The sequence below is a fragment of the Artibeus jamaicensis genome, unplaced genomic scaffold (genome assembly GCF_021234435.1).
Source record: "Artibeus jamaicensis isolate MK-2021 breed Jamaican fruit bat unplaced genomic scaffold, CSHL_Jam_final scaffold_847, whole genome shotgun sequence".
Classification (NCBI taxonomy): domain Eukaryota; kingdom Metazoa; phylum Chordata; class Mammalia; order Chiroptera; family Phyllostomidae; genus Artibeus; species Artibeus jamaicensis.
The window spans coordinates 1666351-1683248 of record NW_026522057.1 but is presented as its reverse complement, the minus strand read 5'-3'; the positions used below and the strand labels follow the sequence as shown (position 1 = coordinate 1683248).

The following is a 16898-nucleotide window of genomic DNA, read 5'->3' as shown; positions in this document are numbered from 1 at the left end:
CTACTCCTCCTCAGTCCGGGGCTCCCAGTTGGCAGCTGGGGCTGTGTGCACTGGTGCCTCTCTGCTTTGGGAGGTCTGGGCTGAGGGGGGCAGAGCAAGGTCGGGCCAGAGGCCAAAGATGTAAAAGGGGCTTCAAAATATAACCAGGCCTACCCTGGGGGGTAGCTCAGTTGGTCGGAGCATCATCCTAATATGCCAAGGTTGCAAATTCAATCCCCGGTCAGGGCACATATGAGAAGCAACCAATGAACGCATAAATAAGCGAAACGACTAACTGATGTTTGTTTCTCTCTCTCTCCTCCCCCCTTCCCACTCCCTCTTCCTCTCTCTCTCTCTCAAATAAATAAATAAAAATTAAATATATATATTTATTTATTTATTAAATATATATTTTTCACATCCATCTGTCCAGGCCCTCCTAAGGGCTCTCTCTAATCACCACAACCTCCACATCCAACTCTTGGTGCAGCTGGACAAGCAGCAAGGAAACCTCAAGCCTGAATCCATTCTCCAAGAAACCCTTCTGCTCTGGGAAACCGAAGGCGCTACGGTCAACCCTAAGACAGAACCTCGTCTGGTCAGAAACGGAGAAAGTCCTGGGAGGACGCACTATGCCCAGCACAGCCGACCCAGGTTCCTCTGCCCAGACAGGCCATCTCCTGCCAACAGACACTTGAGGTCTGGACCGACTCCACAGCTGGGAGCACATCTGAGCTGGGCTGCCCACTGCAGGATTTGGGGAGGAAGGAAGGGGAAGCAGGTCAGGGGGCTGGAGAGGACAGTCCAGGCCATGGAGGTGACAGCAAAAGGGGGATAATCTTGCCAAAGTCCCCAAGATGCCAGCATCTTCATCACAGGCTGTTCTTGGTGCCATTCCCAGAATAGCCTTCGCTGCAGCCTGAAGACAGGGCAGCCAGGCTCAGAACTACCCCCATTCCCTCTTAGAAAGGTGGCAGGGCCCCGATGCTCCGTGTGTCCGCAGCTTGCAGTACTCACCCTTTTGTGGTAGATGGCGCTGTACTTGGCAAGGTTCTTGTCGGAGCAGCCACCCCAGCCCAAGAGAATCACTAAAGGCTGTCGAGTCCCAGCCTCCTTCCCATCTTGGCTCGGGCTGTTCTCTGAAATAGACAGATGAGACTGTCAGCACTGGAGCTGGGGTGCAAGGTGGGGGGTGGCTGGCCAGTCCAGAGTCAGCACCAGTCTGGCTGCAGGCAGGGAACCAACAGGTACCAGGCCCAGGCAACTGACCAGCCCCAGCGCCACAGGTTCCCATGGGGCTCCTTCCTCTGTCCCTGCTTCAGGTGGCTTTTTGGCCTCTCGGGGTCATTGGAAAAACTCACACAAGGGCACCTTTCTTTAGTGACTCAAAGACATAGGCCAGGTGAGAAAAGTGAATACTTTCTCCCTGCAATTTTACCTTCTAATCCAGGGGTCGTCAAGTTACAAGCCATGGGCTGAAGCCAGCCATGGTCAGTTTTTGTATGAGCTGTGGGCTAAAAATGAAAATGACTTTTACATTTTTATTTTTTATTATATTTTATTATTATGCTATTACAGTTGTCTCAGTTTTTCCCCCTTTACCCTTCTCTGCCCAGCACCCCTGACTCCCTGAGGCAACCCCCACACCATTGTTCATGTCCACGGTTCATAAATTCTTTGGTGACTCCCTTTCCTGTACTGTACTTTATATCCCCAGGGCTATTCTGTAACTGCCTATTTATACTTTTTCATAAAGATTTTATTTATTTATTTATTTATTTATTTATTTATTTATTTATTTATTTATAGAGAGAGGGGAAGGGAAGGAGGAAGAGAGGGAAAGAAACATCAATATGTGGTTGCCTCTCACGCACCCCCTACTGGGGACCTGGCCCACAACCCAGGCATGTGCCCAGACTGGGAATCAAACTGTGACCCTTTCGTTCACAGCCCGCACTCAATCCTCTGAGCTACGCCAGGCAGGACCTATTTGTACTTCTTAATCCCCTCACCTCTCACCCATTCCCCCATTCCCCCTCCATCTGGCATCCATCAAAACACTCTCCATATCCATGATTCTGTCTCTGTTCCTCTTGTTTGCTTAGTTTGTTTTTGAGATTTAATTTTTTTTAACTTTTTTATTGATTATGCCATTACATTTGTTCTATTCCCCCCTCCACTCCCCTCCACCCTGCATACCCCTCCCCCACCATTTCCCCCTTTCATGAACACGTGTCTCAAATTCTTTAGATTCTGTATTTCCCCTACTATTCTTACCCTCCCCCCTATCCATTTTCTATCTACGGTCTATGCTACTTATTTTCTGTACCTTCTCCCCCCTTCTCCTTCTCTCACTCCCCTGTTGCTAATCCTCCACGTGATCTTCATTTCTATGATTCACTCCTGATCCAGCTGTCCTCTTGATTTGCTTTTGTTTTAGGTGTGGTTGTTGATAACTGTGAGTTTGCTGTCCTTTCACTGTTCATGTTTTTTTAACTTCTTTTTCTTAGGTAAATCCCTTTAACATTTCATATAATAAGGGCTTGGTGATGATGAACTCCTTGAATTTGGTCTTATCTGAGAAGCACTTTATCTGTCCTTCCATTCTAAATGAAAACTTTGCTGGATAGAGCAATCTTGGTTGTAGGTCTTTGGATTTCATGACTTGGAATACCTCTTTCCAGCCCCTTCTTGCCTGTAAGGTCTTTTTTGAGAAATCAGCTGACAGTCTGATGGGAACTCCTTTGTAGGTGACTGTCCCCTTATCTCTTGCTGCTTCTAGGATTCTCTCCTTCATTTTAATCTTGGCTAATGTAATGATGATGTGCCTCGGTGTGTTTCTTCTTGGGTCCACCTTCTTTGGGACTCTCTGAGCTTCCTGGATTTCCTGGAAGTCTATTTCCTCTGCCAGAATGGGGAAGTTCTCTTTTATTATTTGTTCAAATAAAGTTTCCACTCGTAACTCTTCCCCTTCTGGTACCCCTATAATTCGAATGTTGGAGTGTTTAAAGATGTCCTGGAGGTTCCTAAGCCTCTCCTCATTTATTTGAATTCTTGTTTCTTCATTCTTTTCTGTTTGGCCAATATTTTCTTTCTTCTGGTCCACTCCATTGATTTGAGTCCCAGACTCCTTTCCATTACTATTGGTATCCTTTGCATTACCATTCATTTCAATTAGTTTAGCTTTCATATGTTTCTCTAATTTGCAACTAAAATTAACCAGTTCTGTGAGGATCCTGATAACCAGTGTTTTGAACTGTGCATCTGAAAGTTTGGCTATTTCCTCATCACTTAGATTTATCGGCTCTGGGGCTCCGAGTTGTTCTGGAGCCATTTTTGGTCTGTTCACGCCAGTAAGTAAGTAAGAGGGGCGAAGCCTTAGTTGTTTACCAGGGCGGGGCCACCCAGGTCGCTGGTTGTGACGCTATTTGGGGGGGGCGGGGTCAGAGAGGGAGCAATGGCGGTCCTCTCCGCTAGCCCAGTTTGTTCTGTCCCACCACTTGCCCCGGCCTGTTTAACCAAGCAGAACTGTCCGAGCCTGCTGCCCCGCAGTCTCAATGCTAGCCTCTTCACTGGTTTATCTGCACGCAAATGTGCGACCTACCGCAGACAGCCAGCCGCGCCTCTTCCCTGTGTGCGCCCATAGCTAGCCCTCCATCCACGCCTTCAGCTGCTAGCGCGCCACCAGGTCAGGGATCTTTTTGGTCAACCGGCTTCGCTGCTGGCTTACCCGTTTAGCCGAGCATTTCGCCCTTTTTTCGGACTCCGTATTGTCGATTTTCTGTGTGGTCTGGTTGTGTTTATCGTTGTTAAAAATAGTTGTTCTTAGATTTGGTTGTGCACGGAAGCAAGATGGGTCCACCTACACCTCCATCTTGGCGGAAGTCGAGATTCAATTGTTGATAGATATGTATTTTTGCCATTTTATTGTTCACAGTTTTGACCTTTTTTTCTTAAATAAGTCCCTTTAACATTTCATATAATAATGGTTTCGTGATGATAAACTTTAGTTTTTTTCTTGTCTGAGAAGCTCTTTATCTGCCCTTCCATTCTAAATGACAGCTTTGCAACTTGGCTGTAGGTCCCTGCTTTTCATGACTTTGAATATTTCTTCCTAATAATCCCTTCTAGTCTACAAGGTTTCTTCTGAGAAATCAGCTGACAGTCTTATTGGAACTCCCCTGTTAACCAACTGCTTTTCTCTTGCTGCTTTTAAAATTCTCTCTTTATCATTAACCTTTGGCACCTTAATTATGATGTGTCTTGGAGTGGACCTCTTTGCATCAATCTTATTCGAGACTCTCTGTGCTTCCTGGACTTGCCTGTCTATTCCCTTCACCAAATTAAGGAAGTTGTCTTTCATTATTTTTTCAAATAGATTTCCAATTTCTTGCTGTTTTTCTTCTCCTTCTGACACCCCTACAATGTGAACGTTAGAAAGCTTAAAGTTCTCCCGGAGGCTGCTTTTTTATTATTATTATTATTCTCATAATCCTCATTTTTATTATTATTATTTTTATTTTTTTATTTTATTTTTTTTCTTCTTGCTGCTCTGTTTGGTTGTTTTTTGCTTCCTTATGTTTCAAATCATTGATTTGATTCTCGGCTTCATCCACTCTGTTGTTTTGCTGTAAATTGTTCTTTATTCCAATGAGTGTATTCTTTGCTTCTGTCTGAATCTTTTTTTAAGCTGCTGAGGTCCTCACTAATTTCCCTAAGCACCCTTATAACCAGTGTTTTGAACTCTGCATCTGATAGATTGTTTATCTCCATTTCCTTTAACTCTTTTTCTGGAGTTTTGATCTGTTCCTTCAATTGGGCCATTTTTCTTTGTCTCCTCGTTTTGGCATCCTCCCTGTATTTGTTTCTATTTATTTATTAGGTAGAGCTGCTGTGACTCCGTGTCTTGGTCGTGTGGCCTAATGGAGTAGGTGTCCTATAGGGTCCAGTGACACAGCCTCCCCTGTTACCCATACTGAGTACTCAGAGTGTGCCCTTCGTGTGAGCTAAATACACCCTCCTCTTGTAGTTGAGCCTTGGTTGCTGTTGGCAGGTCCATGAGAGGGATTTACCCAGGCCAGTCAGTGACAAGGACTGGCTGTGACCACTGACCACCAACCTCTGCCCTCCATGGAGGATCAGCTGTGTAGGGGCAGGGTGGTGGTGCCCTTATGTGGTCTGTAGCTGTCCACTGGGTGCACTGGCCCTGGGATTTCCCAGGTGGTGCAGGCTAAGGTCAGCACCAACCTGTAATCAACTGAGGCCATCTTGCCTGAGTCATAAAGCAATCTGAGATGGTTGCTACTTGTGCTGGGCTTGGAGAGTCCCAGGTGAAGCAAGCTGTAAATCTAGGCTGACTACTTCTACTGAGGTGCCTGGGGCGACTTAGAAGAGGTATGAGAGCTGGGGGCTCACTGAGGCCTGCTTGTTTGAGAGAGAATTTAGGAAGTTGTGAAGCATAAGCCAAGACCAGCCATTCATATGGAAAAGCCACTGTTAATAACTGTAAATGGGGTGGGAAGGAACCTCAGGTGATCTCTAGGGAGGGGCAAACAGTGTTAGGCTTGAGTCTCAGATATGGCGCCCCCCTGCTCTGTGGAAGAAAGGTTCAGAAAGGGGACAATGGCCTCTGCCACCTTTCTGTCTAGGGGAAAGCTGTCCCCCAGCTTCTGCCTTGATACCAGGCACCTCAGTTCCTCCCTACTTGCCACTAGTACCTTTCAAGCTGCTACCCTGGTAATGGAGCTCAGAGGGAGTGAGTCTAAGTCTGTGTGTGGGTTCTTTAAGAGAAATTGCTTGGCCCTGGCTAGTGTAGCTCAGTGAGTTGAGTGTGGGCCTGAAAACCAAAGTGTCGCCAGTTCGATTCCCAGTCAAGGCACATGCCTGGTTGCAGGCTATGTCCCCAGTAGGTGGTACGTGAGAGGCAACCACACATTGATGTTTCACTCCTCCTTTCTCCCCGCCTTCCCTTCTGTCTAAAAATAAATAAATAAAATCTTTGAAAAAAAAGAGGACCTGCTTGGGACTCCAGAAGTTCCTTCCACTAACTCAATCCCCACTGGTTCTTGGCAGCCAGAAGTTGTGGGGACTTATCTTTCTGCCACTGGAAGCCTGGGCTGAAGGGCCTGGTGTGGGACTGGGACTCCCTGTTCCCTAGACATCCCTTCCATGTTGTTCATATATATATAATATTTATGCATTTATATTTATATCATGATTTTATTTATTTATTTTTAGAGAGAAGAGAAGTGAGAAAGAAACATCAACATGCAGAGAAAAATCAATTGGTTTTGCTGTGTGGGCCAGGTCCCCCAACTGGAGACCTGGCCTGCAACCCAGGCATGTGTTCTGACGGGGAACTGAACCGGTGACCTTCCGGTTCCCAGGCTGGCACTCAGTCCAGCCTGGACACTCCCGAGTTTTTACCCAGCACACATGGGTGTGGAACCAGGCCATTCTGTGTCCTTACCTCCTACCAGTCTGGACGGTGTGGTCTCTTTAATTCCATGGTTGTCAGACTTGCATTCAACTCAGTTTCTGACAGTTCTGAATGACGGATGTTCTATAATTTAGTTGTAAATTTGATGTGGTTGGGCAAGAGGAGCTGTGTTTACCTATCTGCCATCTTGACCAGAAATCTTGGTTTTTATCTTTTTAAATGATTTAAATAAAGAAGAAGAATGGTATTTTGTAACACATGACAATTATAAGAAATTTAAATTTGAGCATCCACAAATAAAGTCTTATTGGAATACAGCCACATTTAATTACTTCTTGTGTATGGCTGTTTTCATGCTAAAACAGCAGAGTTGAATAGTTGCAGCAGAGACCCCGGAATACTTACTGGCCCTTTACAAAAAAGTTTACCAGCCCCTGTTCATTCTAATTTCACAAACAGATGGAAGAAGAGGGTCTTACAAAGGGAAATGAGTGGGACAGTGTAGGCAGAGAGGTAGAGCAAACCGACTCTGAGGTCCATGCCAAACTACCCACCCTGCCCTAATAAACAATAATATTAGCTGATATCGTTTGAGGCCTAACCCTCAAATCAACAAGATGAGGACAATTACTACAGTTGAGGAAACTGAGGCACAGTATGGTTAAGTTACCTGCCTAAGGTCAGACAGGCCCCTGTTCCCCATCCTAACTAAGCCGCTTGACACCTCTGTGCCACCAGCCCTGTCTTCAGCTAGAAGCATGTCTCCCCCGGTGATGTACCAAGGCACAAGCCAGCTGTCTGCCGTGTCTGCTACTGAAGAGGCCTCCCGGCAACCTTGGTCAGACCCCATCTCATTTCCCTGCCAACCGAGTCCCATCCCCCCAGGGGGACTTCTGTGCAGGGACTGCCTGTTGCTAGTTATCTGCCCTTCTGAAAGGGCTGGGGTGTGCCCTTCCGACGATCAAGCCACTTGGCTATGCTCAGCTGCTATCCTGAGATTTATGGAAGCTGGTGGTGACCTGGCAACAGTAAATTTCAAGGCTAGTTAAGAGGATGGTAAATATAAATCACTAACCTTTGGACAAAAGGAAGACAACAATTTCCTGTGGAAATTAATGTGATTGAAAAGTTCAATGTTCCTGCTCTCCAGCAGTGGTGACTCTGGCCTTCAGAGATTAACTGCCTGCACCCGCAGGGATGAATCCCAGGCCGGGCGCGACTCCGCCTACAGCAGGAGCTGCCAGCACCTCGGTCCCCTGCTCACGCCTACCAGCCCTCGTGGGCCCCCCTGGTGCTGGCCTCTGCCTCTGATAAGGGAGAAGTTAGAGCTCACAGCTCTAACTCAGGCCACTCCAGATATTCTCTCTCCCTTTCTTGGTCTAATGTCCCCCTGTCCTCTGCCTGAGCAGCTCTTCGCCTGCACTGGCCTTTCTGGTACAGGCCACACCTGGGCCTCCTGGGGCCAAGCCCAACCTTGCTGGGCGTGACTACCCAGGAGGTTCAGGTTGTGGCAGCGTCACAGGTGAAAATGGACAGCTACAGTTTGGGTCTGCCTTTGAACCTCTGAGATTCAGCAGCCGGAGTCCTGGACTTGCCCCAGGGAGGCCCCCTTACCTTTGTGCTGCTGGGCAAGCCCAGGCTCCCCATCCCTGGCCTATACCGGTCTCCTCCACAGAACACCACCAAGACACCAGCAAAGGGCTTTGGAACTTACTTCAAATGCAGAGAAGGCAGCCAAGGGAAGTCACATCCCCTGGTGGCCGTGGGAAGTTAAGGCCACCCTGACCAGCAGTGACAGCACATTCCCAGTAGGCGAATGTTCACACAACTTCTGCTGGGCCTCGGACCTGCCCCTTCTCCCATGGCTGGGATTTCTAACTCCATTTGCTCCACTACAGGTTTTACCAGCACCCTAGGCTTCGCCAGCTCAGGTAGGAATGACTGCCCCAGACACTCAACTCCATGAAGGCACTCTCAGCGCACGAGCACCTTGAACACACCGCCTGCTCCCAGAGCCTGTGCCTTCCGTCCATTTCCTAAAGGGAGGGAACTGGCCCCTCCACTCCTGCCAGGCTCTCGAGGCTGCCCACTAAGCCACAGACGCTCTACACCCATGGGTGCCTCCCAGTCCCCCAACACATCCTCTTCCCTGTGCCCTACTTTCCATGCCCAATCTGAACACAGAGCCTTTGTCTGACCTCCTCCCATGGGAGTCACGCTGCCCCCTGATTCTGTACACAAAGTGCTGCCACCCAGAAAAGTACAAGGCGCTCTGGGAGCATGGCTGAGCGGACCTCCAGGCCTTGGAGGACCAGCAGGGGCATGCCAGGTGCAGGGGGCTCTGGAGACACTATGGTCAGTCTGGGGCACAGCAAGCAGTCCTGGGGGACTAGATGCCTGGGTGAGGGAGCACCCATGGGCAGGAGAGCTGCCAGGAGCGGGACTGGGGCCCAGTGCTGCAGGGCCTTCGAGCTGTGCTTAGGAGTCCGGGTTTTGTTCCGTAGCATAGCGAACAAGTGAAGACTCTGGAATCGGGGGGCAGTGGCATGACCCAAGCTCTGCTGCCTGATGACTTGCACAATTACTTGTTTAATGTCAGTCTCTCCCCCAAGGCGGCCGTGAAGGCAGGCACCAGGGATGTCGCGCCCATCAGCCCGGCACTGTAGCTGGCACATTCAGGCACTTGTGTGCTGAATGAGTGAACACGTGGCTGGGAAGTGAAGGATGGATCCAAAGAGAAAGAGCTGGCATTCTTCTCGTTACCCGTGGCATTTGCAGAGTCGTAAAAGTAACTTCTATGGCTACTGTTATTTATGGCCACACTGGGATCATGATTCCCACAGCCTTTTGTAAAAGCCCCCGTTCCTTTTAAGCCCACCCCACTGGCCACATCACGCTCTCCCCTCCCACTGCTAACGTCTCGCCCTCCAGCCACTGACCCCCGGGCACTGAAGACAGGCACATCTGCAGTCTCCCACTTGGGCTCCAAGACTTACCCTCCTGGTTCCTAAACAATCACAAAACTCTGTTTTGTGACATCTCCCTCCAGCTGCTACCCTCCCCCTCTCTCCCATTACAGGAAAACCAATAACAGCAAAAAGAGCATTATGTTTCAGGCGCTATTCTAAGCACTTTACATACCAACTCACTCAGTCTTCACAACAATCCTACGAACAAGGACCTGTTATTCTCATTTTACAGATGAAAAACTAAGCCACAGAGACAGTAGATAACCTGCTCAAGATTACACAACTAGGTAGTGAAGCTGGAATCCAAACCCAAGTAGCCTAGAGACCAGCTTATACCCACTTCCCCAGCAGGCCCCCCTGGGTAGCAGTACCCAAGACCCCAGCCTTAACCAAACCTCTATGACCTCAGCTCCAAACCGGCGTGCACGGCTGCCTCTGTACATCAGCGGATCCAGACCACCTTTTCCACCGGTTCCTCCTCAGTGGACTGGTTGCATCAGCCAGAACCTCAACATTTGCAGCCTCATTTCATCCTGCAACTCTCCTAGGAGTTAGCTACTACTGTTAGCTATTGTCCTGTTGTACAGATGAGAAAACTAAGACACAGAGAGGGTAAATCCCTTTCCCCAAGTACATGCAGCCAGGAAGCGGCAGGGCCAGCGTCCATCTCTGGACCACATGCCACACTGCCTCCACCTCTAAAGCCATGCTCCTTACCTGCCGGCTGATGCTGATGCTCCCTGTTTATGCCTCACTAATACCTGTAGTAGACCGCTCTGCCTAGTTCTAGGAATTGTTCTCTACCCCTTGTGGCTAAGGGCGAGAAACGACCTGTGGAATGCCAGCCGCAGGAGACGAAGCCTGTCTCTGGTAGCAAAGGCTGCCTCAGGTCCTCTCCCTGCCCCCAGAGCTTGGTCGGAAGTCAATGACGGGTAAGACCCCTCACAGTGGGGGGCAACCTAAACCAGACTAGATCACCTGGGAGGCCCTCATGGAAGGACTGGGGGGTGGGGCTGCAACAAAGAGCAATGGACTCTCGCCCCACCCCCCACCTTTGTCAAAGCCCGAATCCCCATGTTCTCTGGGAGAAGCGCTTCCTGGCTCTAATCCCCTTAAGCCTGAATACCTGTTGGGGAGAGGTGCAGCTCCTTGCCTTGCTAGAGCGTGTGCTGGGGAAAAATCTGGCATCACAAAGACTTGCTGATAAACCTGTGAAATCTGCTCTGCTAAGAGTGCTTTCATTCATATGATAAGGGTCCGAGAGGAAATGAGTATGTCTCCCAAAGTTTCTGCAACTCTCTTCCTGATAGACACACACTCAGACTGAAGCCCTCAGATCTCTTTGAAGTGTTATCTACTGTTTGATCCTTCCTGTGTATTACAACCCAGTAAAAGGCTATGGAGGAAGGCACTCGGGCCTTTTTCTCCTCGGAGAAACTGGCCGTTGCTGGCCTTTGTCTCCCCTGAGAAACTGGCCACAGCCCACTCCTCCTCCCCAAACAGATCTCAGCATCTCTCGGCCATATATTTATTTACTCGCGCGTGTCTGTGGCACCGGGGGAACCCGCGAGGAAGTCGCCCCCACAAATGCCCACCCCACCTTCTGCTTGCTGCTCACTTCCAGAAAGCCCTGCTTGATGCCCTCGCCAACCCTTTCACCCCCAACCCCGAATCACCAGGGGTCAGAGGCTCCTCCCCTGCACTGTCACGGCACCTACCATCACCATGCCACTGCACTTGCACTTACCACGCTGCCCTGAAAGTGCCCACGAGGAACAGGCAGGAGCCCGCTGCAGCATGGGAGGCGGCAAGGGCCTGAGCCGGAGCAGCGGGGGACAGGAAGGGGCAGGTGATAAGCGGTAGAGGAGGGTCACCACAATTTTGGGATATGTATCAAGTCTCAAAAACGTACCATCTTTGACTTAGGAATTCTACTTTTAAGAAAGAAAAATGTTTAATTGTACGGAAATATTCAATCATACGTTAAACAGATCACAGACACAAATGTAAGTGATAAAACTCACAGAATAAAAGATAGGAGTAAATCTCTGTGACCCTGGATGAGGCAACAGTTTCTTAGACATGACCAAAAGTATAAAGAATAAAAGAAAAAGCACATAAATAGGGACTTCATCAAAATTTAAAACTTCTATACTCTACAGGACACCATCAAAAAGTGGGAAAAAAACCCCACAGAATGGGAGGAAATATTTGTAAATCATATATCTGACAAGGGATTTGTATCCAGGATATAGTAAAAACTCTTGACAATTCAATAATTAAAAAGACAAATAATCAAATTTGAAAATGGGCAAAAATTTGAAGACACATTTCTCCAAAGAAGCTATATGGGAGCCCAAAAACACATGCAAAGATGCTCAACATCACAGGCATTAGGGAAATGAAAGTCAAAACTACAAAGAGATACCGCCTGATACCAGATAGGATGGTTATAATAAAAGTCAGAGAGTAACAAGTGCTGCCAAAGATGTGGAGAGATCAGAACCCCCATATACTGCTGGTAAGAATATCAAAATGTGCAGCCACTTCGAGTAACAGTTTGGCAGTTCCTCAAAAAAATTACAAACATATAGTTACCAAATGACCCAGCACTTCCACTCCCAGGTATATATCCCCAAGAGAAGTGAAAATATATGTCCACAAAAAAACCTGCACACTCCCTGCCTGGTGTGGCTCAGTGGACTGAGTGCCTGCCTATGAACCAAAAGGTTGCCGGTTCAACTCCAGGTCAGGGCACATGCCTGGGTTGCAGGCAAGCCAGGTCCCCAGCTGGGGGCGCGCAAGAGGCAACCAACTGATGTATCTCTCCCTCTCTTCCTCCCTCCCTTCCCCTCTCTATAAAAATAAATTTTAAATTTAAAAAATTTTTAATAAAAAAGTAACGGTAATACACTAAGTGAAAAAGCAAGTTAAAAAGCAGTATGAACAACAGAATACATATATGCATATACATACATACATGTACATAGAAAGTACATCAAATATTAATAGCAATTATTTCTGGGATTAGAGGCAATTGTTTTTTTTGTGATATTTTTATCCATTGTCTATAAACAATATGTATTACTTTTGTAATGAGAGTTAAAATGTTATTTTTTAAAAGGTAGGGGGAGGGTGTTCCAGAGTCAAAGGCACTGAGAAGTCAAAGAGGCCGTGTATGGGTGCATGGGTGTGTGGGTGCCCAGACGCCCCGGCTGCACAAAGTATTCCTGTCAGCCCCAGCACTTTCCGAGCGCCCCACCAAACAATTTAATCTCACAAGCTCCCTGTCCTCTAGAATTTCGAACAAAACAATGCTAACACCAATAATACAAAAATTACCAATACACATATTGTACAATAGCTCAAGTCACAACACTGAAGCGTAAGTCAGACTGTGTGTCCCCCAGGGGCACCTCGGATGACAACAGGAAGGCCGACAAGGTGCAAGGTCTGAGGCACGTTGTGTGCTTTTCATCTGGAAGCCAGAATCACGACACAAAGAACCTGTTTTCTTTTTAAAATGTGAAGAATAAAAGGGTGCTCCAGTTTCTCTACTCCCCAGAAATACTTTCTAGATCCTCACAGTTCCTACATTTAAACCAAATTATTTAAATTTTTTTTTTTACTTTTTGAAATAAGAGCATAAGCAAGTAGCACAACGCCTAAGACTACATACACGCTGTATAGAACCATGTCTGGGTTGAAACCTCTGGCTCTGGCACCAGCAACTGTGAAACGGACCTTCAGCAAGTTCTCTAAGCTTTAATTTCCTTATCTGAAATGAGGATAATAATATGAAAGATTAAATAAAATAATGACTATAAAGGTACCTGGCATAAGGAAAGAATTCAATAAATCGAAGTTATTATTATTACTTCACGAGGAATGCATGCTCATTGTAGAAAAGGAGAAAATGAATATCTAATAAACTTGGAAACATACTGTTTTGTAATCTGCTTTCTTCGATTTAGCAATATATTGTGAATGCCTCTTCCTGTCAGTTTATACACTTCTGCGCCATTCTTTGTAGTGGCTGCAGAGCAGCTGCAGAATATTTCATAATTTATGGTTACCAATCTCCCTTTATTAGACATGATGTTGTTCCCAATTTTTTGCTATTATAAAAATACTTTAATGGACACTTCTTTCTCTGTGCATGTCCTTAGCTGTTCCCTAGAAACATAACTGTATTCAAGCAACACTTCCTAATGGCAACTGAAATCTGCACATCAGCCCTGGCCAGGTAGCTCAGATGGTTAGAGCATCATCCCAAAACACCAAAGTTGCAGGTTCAATCCCCAGTCAGAGCACACACAAGAATCAACCAATGAATGCATAAATAAGTGGAACAACAAAATCAGTGTCTATCTGTCTCTCTCTCTCTCTTTCTCTCCATATCTTTTCCTCTATAATCAATAAGTAAAAATTTAAAGAAAAAGTTTAGGAGCGAGGCAGCCTGGGACAAAGTACTTCCCCAAGGAAATGACATGAGAGCAGGTATAAGGCGGTGGGAGGGAGGGGAAAGTTGCATTCCAGCCAACTGATACGCCAGCAGCAGCCACTCACCTCGCTGTCAATCATAGCTGGGCTCTGTGGTTTTGATGTTCAAATATGGGGGGGAAACAATTCCAGAAACCAAATGACTGTCCTACATACTTCTCCACCATTAAACAGTAAATGCAAAAGAAGGACAATCTCTGGGGTCCCCAAAGACTGTCACTGTATGATGTAATGTCGGCCTGGGAGAGAGCACTCTGCAGATCAGAAGCAAATGGATTCAGGTGAGCGCAGTGCTGCTGCCTTCTTCTGAGGGGTCCTGCAACCTCCGGTTCAGCTCTGGGTATGCACTGGGAAGGAAAGGCATGATGAACTAAAGCCAGTCCAGAGGAGCAATCAGAAGGAGGAGGTTATCAGAACTACATCAGAGGGGGGACAGCTGAAGGCCCTGGAGGTATCTGTCTTGGAGAAGAGAGATTTGAGGCTGTCAACTGCTGTGTACCCACCATGACCCTCTAGCCCTCCAGTAGCCACATCATTGTGAAACCAGCTGCTTATAAACCTCTCCCTTTCCCAAAACCATAGCTCCCTGAAGGCAGCCTGTGTGTGACTCACTTCTGAGGCACCAGCAACGAACCCATGGCCAGGACACAGCAAATACTGAACTGAAAGAAGAAATGACAGGAAGGCAGGCCTATTGTGGCTCAAGAAAGGGAAGTGCTTTCTAACAATCCCTGACAGGCCAGGATGTGTGGGAGGAAGCAACCTGTCAGGAACCGGTTGGGTAGCAACAGAATGCCCTCATAGCAATAGAAGGATGCAGAACAAAATGACCCCCCAAGATTTCTCCCAGTTCTAGGACCCAGTCTTTTCAAGCAATGAGGGGAGCCACAAGGGGAGAAAATACACTCATAACGTGCCAGGCACACACTCTCAGTCATTATCTTGTTAACCCTCACAACCCCTGGAGTAGGCACTATTATAATTCCCATTTTACAGTGGAGAAATCTGAGGCATGAAGAGGTTCAACAACCTACCAAGCCACAGAGCCAGTAGGAGGTTGATCTGAAACACAAACAAGACCACCAGGCTGCCCACCTGCACTGAGAGAGAACTTCTGCCCTCCTGGCCATGCAGAAGGCGGCTCCAGCCCTTTGCAGCTGAAGTCTCTCCAAGGACAGGAATATTAACTGGCTTCATGACCTGCTGATGCCAAAACGTGCCTAAGCCAACAGATCAGGTTTCCCTGAGCCCAGTTCTAGGGAAATACGGCCGGTCTACAGCCATCTGTTCTGTGGGAGCCCAGGGCCTGCCTGCCTTTCCCTCTTAGACCCTAAGCAAGGAACACAAGATGCTAGGGGAGGGGTCTAGGAAGGCTCTCCTGAAGGAGGCAACATCTGAGCTAAGCCTTAAATGATGAGCCGGACAAGTGAGGGGGGGCAGTGTGGGGCAGCAGAGGGGAAAGGGCATTCCAGATGGAGGAAACAGCAGGAGCAAAGGCAGAGAAGCAAGAAATGTGTGGAGAATCACAAGCAGTTCTGTTGCCAGAACATAAAATTCAAATTGCACAGTGGAAGGACATAGTGACCACAGAGGTAAGCAGGGTCCGATAAATTATGAAGGACTTTGAATGCCATGTTAAGCAATCTGGACTTGATTTATCCTGAGGGCAATAAGGAGCCACTGAAGGGTTTTACACAGAGCAGTGATAGATCAGACTTTTGCATTAGGAAGATCACTGTGTTAGCAACATGAGGCTGAGCTGCTGCTGGCAATGAGATTGGAGGCGTGAAGGCAATACCGAGTAATGCAGGGGAGAGACCTGCTGGGCTTGGACGGACATGAACTTCAACGTTCCTCTACCATAATTCCCAGCAGTGCCCAACTTTCCATTCTCTGGGTCCCCAATACTATTCACAATGCCGGGGGCCCAGGCTACATATAGGCTACTAATTTTAGGGAAGACTCTCACACACCTTTCTTTATCTATATGCCTGTAGGGCGGAAAATAATGCTAATCATTAAACTCACTCCATGCCAGGCACCATGCTGGGTCCTTCATACAAACAATCTGTTGTGCAACCAACAACCCTGTGAGGGAGGTTACTACGGTACCGCACTTTTGTAGATGAGAAAACTGAAGTTCAGAGGGGGTCGACTGCCGAAGGTCACCCAGCTACTACGGGGAGGAGTCAGGATGTGAACCGACTTCTGACGGCAGGGACTGCTCTGTTAACCACAACTATGGAGATCGGGGAGGAGAGAGGGATAAGCGTTCTATGCCTCGGGCTTCAGTGAAAACCCCGAGAAAATAGTGAGTGGGACCTCTAGCCACAACAGCCAAAGAGAGGCTAGAAGTGGGAAGCCCGACTCCAAACAAAGGAATCAGGAGAGCCTCTGCCCTCCCCAGCCTTCAGTACCAGAATAAAAACGAGGGCAAGGACTTGAAAAAGCTGATTGAAAAGATAGGGAAAAAAGGCCCCCAACCGAGCAGAGGAAGAAGGGAAGGGAAGGGGCTCCGACAAGTAGAGCACTCCGGGGCGTGGCTTACAAGGGGGCGGGGCCCTCTGTTCCCAACCAACTCTAAGACCTCCGGGACCCTGTGAGGGGACTGACAGCAAGAGGGCGGAGCCGCGAAGGGGCGGAGCCACAGCTGCGCCTCCGACCCGCAACTTGTTAGGTCACCTCCCCACGACTGGACCCAACCCTCCTTCCCTACCCCGGCTCCGGCAGGACTGATCCGGGATCTCGATGGTGTAGTCCAGCTCAGCCGAGGGCATGGTGAAGGTGCCGGCCTTCAGCACTATGCTCCCGCCGGAACTCGCGTTCGCGCACTCTTGCGCTCGCACTTCACCCGCGGCCTCGTGGGCACCGCCCAGTCACCTCCGCTGATATTGCCCAATCACTGAGCGCGCTCTGTGACCTCTCACCCTAGCAACCACCGAGTTTCTCTCAGAGCCTCTTGCCGCACCCTACAAGCTCGGCCCTAGCAACCATGCCCCGCCCCGCTC

At 48.2% G+C, this 16898-nt stretch overlaps 1 protein-coding gene across 2 annotated transcripts in view; it reads right to left on the bottom strand.

The window, feature by feature from the left end:
- Positions 1 to 16898, bottom strand: part of TMEM53 (transmembrane protein 53) — a 31838-nt gene that overhangs the window by 6434 nt on the left and 8506 nt on the right. Inside the window, exons 1-2 of one of the 2 annotated variants that reach the window (XM_037149259.2) lie at positions 16607 to 16791; positions 997 to 1118 (exon numbers count right to left, since the gene is read on the bottom strand). In XM_037149259.2, the coding sequence (XP_037005154.2) occupies positions 997 to 1118; positions 16607 to 16667 (183 nt within the window). In that variant the 5' untranslated portion in view covers positions 16668 to 16791. Of the gene's footprint in view, positions 1 to 996; positions 1119 to 16606; positions 16792 to 16898 lie in introns of those variants that run through there. The other variant, XM_037149261.2, reaches the window with a different exon arrangement.